Raw genomic sequence first — 6,894 nt, 5'->3', positions numbered from 1 at the left:
TGCCACAAGAAGCACAACGGTCACCTTAAAGTCAACAGGTCTATTGGAACTCAGTGTTTCACTAGGAAATGTTTGCAAGTTTACCAGATAGAAGGCTGTGGGCCCTACCAGGAAAGCATTAGTCTGCTGCTTTGTATCGTGTCGAGCAGGAATAAAATATTTCACATAGAAGCTTAGTTGCATTTAAGGCCGTTTTATAACGAACGGAGAAATAAGATGTTGAGTCCCAACTTGTTTCTTTTCTAGTCATTACAACCATGACCACCCGAACACAAACGTCGTACCCAACTCCTACTTGCTCTGTAATCTGCTCTTTGCAAATCAGCTTGGCACGAAATACACGCTTCCTCAAAAATAATTTGTTAAATGAAAATGCAAAGAAATTTAAAACAATCAAAAGCACTCAATTGAATAGCGAAAGCATGGCACCTCACGATAACTGAATTCCTGTCACTCTTATGTCGTCCATGAACAGCTAGCATGAATTCAATGACTAGACTAGCCTTGAGCAGTAAGATAACAGCTGTTACGAAAAAAAATTGTCCAAAGATTGCGACACTCCTAATGCTAAATTCGAGCGCAACTTTATACGTGTTTTCATTTCGCTATATATTGAGACAAAGAATTTCACACTGAAATCACTACACCGACTGCCAGTGGGCCAGTGCTGTCAGCGCCTTCGCAAAGGGAGTGGCAGTATTGGAACGATGTCGCGTTGAGCGGCATTGGAGCCAGCTGTGGACGACGATGAAAATGAAGGCGCGAATGATATACTGAGGCAAATAATTTCAGACCGAAATCACCGCACCGACTGGCAGTGAGTCAGTGTCTTCGCAGCGGGAGGGGCAGTATGGCAACGCTAGCATGACGAGCGGCATTGGAGTCAGCTGTGGAAGAAAACGAAGAAGACGACGAACGCGTCGCTATAGTTTTTATAGTCGGTATACCATCGTCATGAATGAAGAACAGTCATCTCACTGCCGTCATGCCGTTGTCGTCATACCACGCTCGTCGTTCCACTGACGCGTCATTCCTTCTTCCTCATTCCATAGTTGTCAATGCGTCAGCGCCATACAGTCGTCGTCATACCGCCATGCTCATGGGTGAGTGAGTGCCGTGGCAACAAAGGAAGATACCAGATTACCATGCAACATATAGCCTGAGCAACGGTAATCTCAGAATGAGAACTCAGATGTTAAATAAACGACTTCAGAAATACGGTGCCTCACTTAATTGCTCTATTTCTAATCGCGTTGCTACCGGCAGTCATTGTGAAATTGTTCTGCTGCGTTGTTTGTCTTTCGTGTCCCTTCAGAAGCGTGTTTGATAGGCGACATCAAACACACGATGTCTCGTCCTTGAGAGAGAGAGTCAATTTTATTGATGCTAGCAATCACGAGCGCGGACACAGCCTCCCTCCACGTAGCAGACGGCCGAGATCCCCTGGGTCTCCGCGGCTGCTTTGGCTAGCTGGACGGCCCAGACCTGGTCTCGCTGGTCTAAGCTGAGCAGCAAGGTCTCCAACTGCTGCCGGTTTTGAATTTTTCGACCCTCGAAAGGAGCGTCCTCCGAGCATGCCCATAGAATATGTGGCATATCCGCCCTACCCATACATAATTTACATTGAGATAGCGGTTACATACAGCGAAACCAACTTGGATGGATAAAAAAAAAAATCTTCGGGCCGCAAGAGTCATATGGAGACGGATTATTACCGAAGCTGTTTAGACTGCATACATGGGCTGCATACATTATGAAATCATGTATTTTTTTCATACGGAACCATACTACGCCGACACAAGCGCTGCCGCGCTCACCGCACCTCCCACGCATCTGCCGCAACCGCTGCTGCAGCCGCGCCGGCAACTCCGACATGCGTGACGTTATAACCACAGAAGCGTAGGCGACGTGCACGAACGCCGTGCCACACTCTTTCCCACTCTTCTCTAGCCGTCTCCATTGCTGCAGCGCCATTGACACACTCTTTCCCTCTCTTCCCTAAATGGTGCGCTGCACGCGCGTTCCTGTACACGATGCGGACGCAAGCCGCCCAGGGTACGTTCCCTGTGGGAACGTATGGGCAGGACTGTAGCAGTTTTGCAGAGCGCACGTCTGGGCATCGGTTTTCAAAGCGAAAGCTTTACTGGTCGCGAATATGCGATTTCGTCCTGGCGGTGCTCCGAGGAGGCACATGACGTCACAACGCGCGTCTCGCCGCGGATATTTCTCTCTCTCTCTCTCTCGCTCCCTAGTCACTACTGCACATGCGCCACTAGTAGCAACGAGCCACAGGCGGGCCGCCGCTGCGCAGCGCCGCGCCTTTCCGCCTCCGCCATTTGGTATGACGTCAGACCACGTTCCTCGTTGTTGCGCTCGCCTCCACTCGCTTCGCCAGCTGCGTCGCATGCCTCATAACATGTCGGAGGATTGAAAAGGCGGGCTCGCGTGCGCCGCAACCACAGTTGAGGAAGCAGTATGGACGGCGACAATTTTGATATGCAGGAGGAGGCCTGGAATCGACATCGGAATGAGATGAAGAGAAAAGGAATCGCCCAGGAAACAGACGATCAGCGCGCCGAACGACTGGCTAAACGCCGCAACATAGGTAAACAACCAGACTAACCTGGACTTGCAATCAAGATTAACCAAGGCTAACAACCATGTTATACCTTAGCTTTCGTTCCGTATATCCTGGCATACCCGAACTAAGCCACTGCCCATTTTTTATTGGTCAACGCTGTCCTGGCGCTCGGACTGTTGTGCCTGCTGGCCTCCGAAGTACAGTCGGATTATGTTCACCATGTCGCGAAGGATATCGTTTGCCTCCTCCTGGAGGCGGACTGCGTTTTTTGACAGTTTGTATACCCTTTTTCATTTTTTTCGGCTCGTTTGTCCTGGCGCTCGGGCAAATTTAAGACTTTGTCTATGGAAGATGTCTGTTGCTGCCTTTTCGTGTCTATTTGTGCTCGGCTGTGGCAACAGATGTTGAAGTCCGGCTGGTCAACGCCTCGCTGGTTGACGCCCGGCTGGTCGAGGCCAGGCTGGTGGACACCTCCACACTCCTGGTGTGTGGGCTTATGGGCACTTCTGAAGGTGGTTCTCAGGCTATAACCTCTGCACCTTCTGCAGCCGTTGTACCAGCTTAAGAAAACAAAAAAATGGAAGGTTGCCTAAGGTTGCATTTAATGATTATTTTTGTGTTGCATGCTGAGTGCAATTGTTACACCATAACATGCAATAACATTTCAAACGTACCAAAGTTATATAGAATGATTGGCGTTTTCTCTAAAAAGAGATTTAGTAGGCCCTAAAGCATACGGCCTAGATTGGTGCCAATTTGTAACGTAACCAGCTTTATCTAGCTCGCCCCATTTTCACAACTCCAACGAAAGTAACAAGTATTCTTTTGTCACTCGTTATGTCGGGAATGTTAACCAATGATTGTGAAGTTACACAGACTATGACACTTATAATTGCACTTATTTGTGCATTCTTAGTAATCTGAGACACAACAAGACCTCATGTTCACGCGACAAAGTTTTAGTGACGTGAAAATCTCTAAACTTTGCTGCCACATGTCTACCGCGAAAAACCTAGCTGTTCAAAAACCAATTTTAATGTTTTCAGCCCATTTCGAATGTTTGCGTACAGCCAAAATAAATAGATCTTGCACCTGAAAGCTCTCTTGCACCAAGCCTCGGTCATTTATGGGCAGGCTTCCGAGGAACGTGTCAAGGCGTTTGTAAAATTCCCGCTGCGTTGCTTCTGACCCAGTGCCAGCAGTGTTTGCCCTTCTGAAATAAAATACGATAGTACAGATGAGAGTCACTTCATTATGTCGTAAGAGATGAACAGGAATTTTTTCAGCACCTTTCGGCTTAAAAAATCCCGGTAATAAATATACACTAATTGTGAGCTTGGGTCAAGTTTTCCATTTTGTGCTTGATTTGCTTCACTGTGATGCACACAGTCTGTCCACACTCCTCACTTACGAGCTCGTTGAAGAGTGCCGTCATCCGTACGTATACGGGTGCGTTATGTTTTTGAGCCTGCAGTTGGAACAGATGGTCCTGCCACAAAATAACTAGCAAATGCGTTAGCGACGGTGCCCACACGAAGTGTTCTTGCGGCAGAGCGCTCGCCTGCAGCGGGGACACGCTGTTGCTGGGGGCTGCCATCTTGCCGAACTGACGACGGAACGGACGGAATTAGCAGCGGAACGGAGACCGGCGAGCCCCGTTGGCGTCGATCGCCGCTGGGTTCTCAACGGCGCTGGCGCTGCCGTCTAAGTCCGTCCAACCGCCGTTAAGGGCAACTGCTATTTCTTTAGCGGCCTTTGAAGTGCCCGTGTAATAAGGGTATGAAACACTTGCTGTGCTCAGCAAAGTTCATAATTGAGCAAGTTGGTATGACATAGCGAATACCAGGGGGGGGGGGGGGAGGGGGGGGTATCGGGCAGCGCACGAAGAGAGAACAAAGAAGAGAGGACGCGGACGACACAAACGCTGCATTTGCACTCTAAGAAAAGTTTACACCCTTTGGAGTGCCCCTTCTGCCACGCAACAATAATCGTCATCTGCCTTGATGCGTTTCCTTTCTTGAAAACGCCGCGCCCGCTACTTTCCTGTCGGGAATGCTATCATGCTGATAACGCGCATGCTGTTCTTTATTGGAAAGTACCGGGCTCGCAGCGTTAAAGAAAGGAAACGCATCAAGGCAGATGACGATTGTCGTTGTGTAGCAGAAGGGGCACTCCAAAGGGTGTAAACTTTTCTTAGAGTGTATGTCGTCACTGCCTTTTTTTGTGTGCTGCCCCCTTTGCTCAGTATTAACGCTTGCTGTGCGTAGAACGGCAAGTTTTCGAGGGGAAAACCTCTCAGTTCGAATTTCTTATGCATATCGATGATGATAGTGTTCACAGCTACACCTATGATTCCAGCTAAAGTTGACGTAATCTATGTGCAGGTGAACAGCGCATGCCTGCGATATGACGCAGGACTCCGCGCTAACCAACCTTTGTCGTGTCTGTCAATCGCGCTCTATCCAGTTTCTGGGCTGTTCCACCACACGTACTGCTGCATCAGTTGACCTCAATTCATGCTGTCCTGACGTCATCAATTTCGCCCGCTAAAGAAGACACAGCATCTAGAAGTGAAAAACACCCTTTTTATTCAGCACTGCAAGCATGTTTTCTTTTTTTGTTGTTGCAAATGTTTGGCACCACGAAGGTGCTGAGTCGTTAGAAGGTCACTGTACGGCTTTTTTCGCATCCGAAGGCTGAACCCCTTCCTCTGGGTAGAACGAGTCACTTTCCACTAGTTGGATCCTCTTCACGCGTTTCTGACCACCAGGCGAGCCATGAGCTGGACCTTCCACCACTGCGACAAATAGAGAGAAACGATGAGTCGTTCGGTGGAAGCGCTACCTCGAGATGACACGATACGGCTGGCATAATGAGACACGCAAAAGTCGATGGTTCGTATCGGTAGGGCGAGTACGCATTGACGTCATTCACGCCACCATATTGTTGCACATCTATTACGGTGAAAGGCTGCACCTTATCCTGAACCGATTCTCTCCAGAAGCACATTGAAATCTGTGAAGAGGTGACGAAGCACACTGAAATCTGTGAAGAGGTGACGTAAGGTGACGTTAGGTGGCGTCACGCAAGTACGCCCTATATATACCATGGCAGTAAAGGTAACAAGCTGGGCCAGTTGTCTGGCTGCACGCCACGTTTCGCGGGACAGACGGTCTTATATAGACGATATTAGCCATAATTGAAACAGGTTTCTGCGGCATTCTGATTCGGCGATTGTTCACCGAATGCACGCTTGAGAGCAACCCGGTACCATTGCTCAAGCACTCCGTCACGCGGCTCTTTTCATGTTTCGCGGGCTTTTTTTTTGCAACCCGGAAAAAAGGGCTACGTGAGAGATATCGTAAAGGAAACAACTCGATCGGTGGTTTCTGAATGTGCTCTACAAATCTACTTATTATACTTGGGTTCCTCAGCCAATAATTAAAAGGTTGGTTAATTAAACTTAGTGAGTTATGTGGAAAGCAAAAAATAATTGGTTGAGTTACTATAGGCTATTGCGAATAGTATGCGTCCGGTTCAATTCGATTCCGACGCGCCTTTCATTTTTAAATTTTTGGCTCATGTGGGACACCCTGTGTATTGTCAGGAACACTAATTATATATATATATATATATATATATATATATATATATATATATATATATATATATATATATATATATATATATATATATATATACAAATTTATTTGCAACGTTTCGGCCGGAGACTAGTTTTATCAAGGATGATTCTGCAGTTGTAACTATAGCTTTTTTATACACTCCTGGCCGAGTCATTGCGCTACATAGCGCAACATACTGGTTGCGCAATGCCCCGCAATTACTCTACTGGAAGTGTATAAAACAGCTGTGGTTACATCTGCAGTACCATCCTTGATAAAGGCCCGTCTCCGGCCGAAACGTTGAAGATAAACTTGTTGTGCTCTTCAACGAGGATTTCGTCAAACAAACAAACAAACAAACTTCATATTGTTCCGCTCTTTTACTAAGAGCATTTTCCGCACTTCACTCGTATTCGCACAGGGAAATCGGAATGGGCTCCTTGTTCTTTCGTTTTTTTATATCATTTATTTGTGCCTATATACCTAGGGAAGCAGCCTTAAGGGGAAACCGCATTTACGACGGTATATATTGTTGAGTTGGACATCATCGGCTCGCACATTTCACTGACGTACGCAATAAACGCTACATACTATTTACTTTAAAACTTGTTCGCTTAGGCGGTACTTGCTCTGAGACATAAATGCCACTAAAGGAAATATACACGAACCAGAGACACAAGAAAATTAAAG

General features: G+C 47.2%; 1 protein-coding gene across 4 annotated transcripts in view; it reads right to left on the bottom strand.

Moving 5' to 3' along the window:
- Positions 1 to 5,146: 5,146 nt before the first annotated feature.
- LOC142585104 (uncharacterized) overlaps positions 5,147 to 6,894 on the bottom strand; it is a 32,429-nt gene continuing 30,681 nt past the window's right edge. For all 4 annotated transcript variants that reach the window (XM_075695622.1, XM_075695620.1, XM_075695623.1 and 1 more), the window contains one exon: positions 5,147 to 5,378. In XM_075695622.1, the coding sequence (XP_075551737.1) occupies positions 5,248 to 5,378 (131 nt within the window). In that variant the 3' untranslated portion in view covers positions 5,147 to 5,247. The remainder of the gene's footprint in view (positions 5,379 to 6,894) is intronic.

This window comes from Dermacentor variabilis, chromosome 6 (genome assembly GCF_050947875.1).
Source record: "Dermacentor variabilis isolate Ectoservices chromosome 6, ASM5094787v1, whole genome shotgun sequence".
NCBI classification, from domain to species: Eukaryota; Metazoa; Arthropoda; class Arachnida; order Ixodida; family Ixodidae; genus Dermacentor; species Dermacentor variabilis.
Note: the sequence above shows the minus strand (reverse complement) of the source record. Positions and strands in the feature narration are given on the sequence as shown.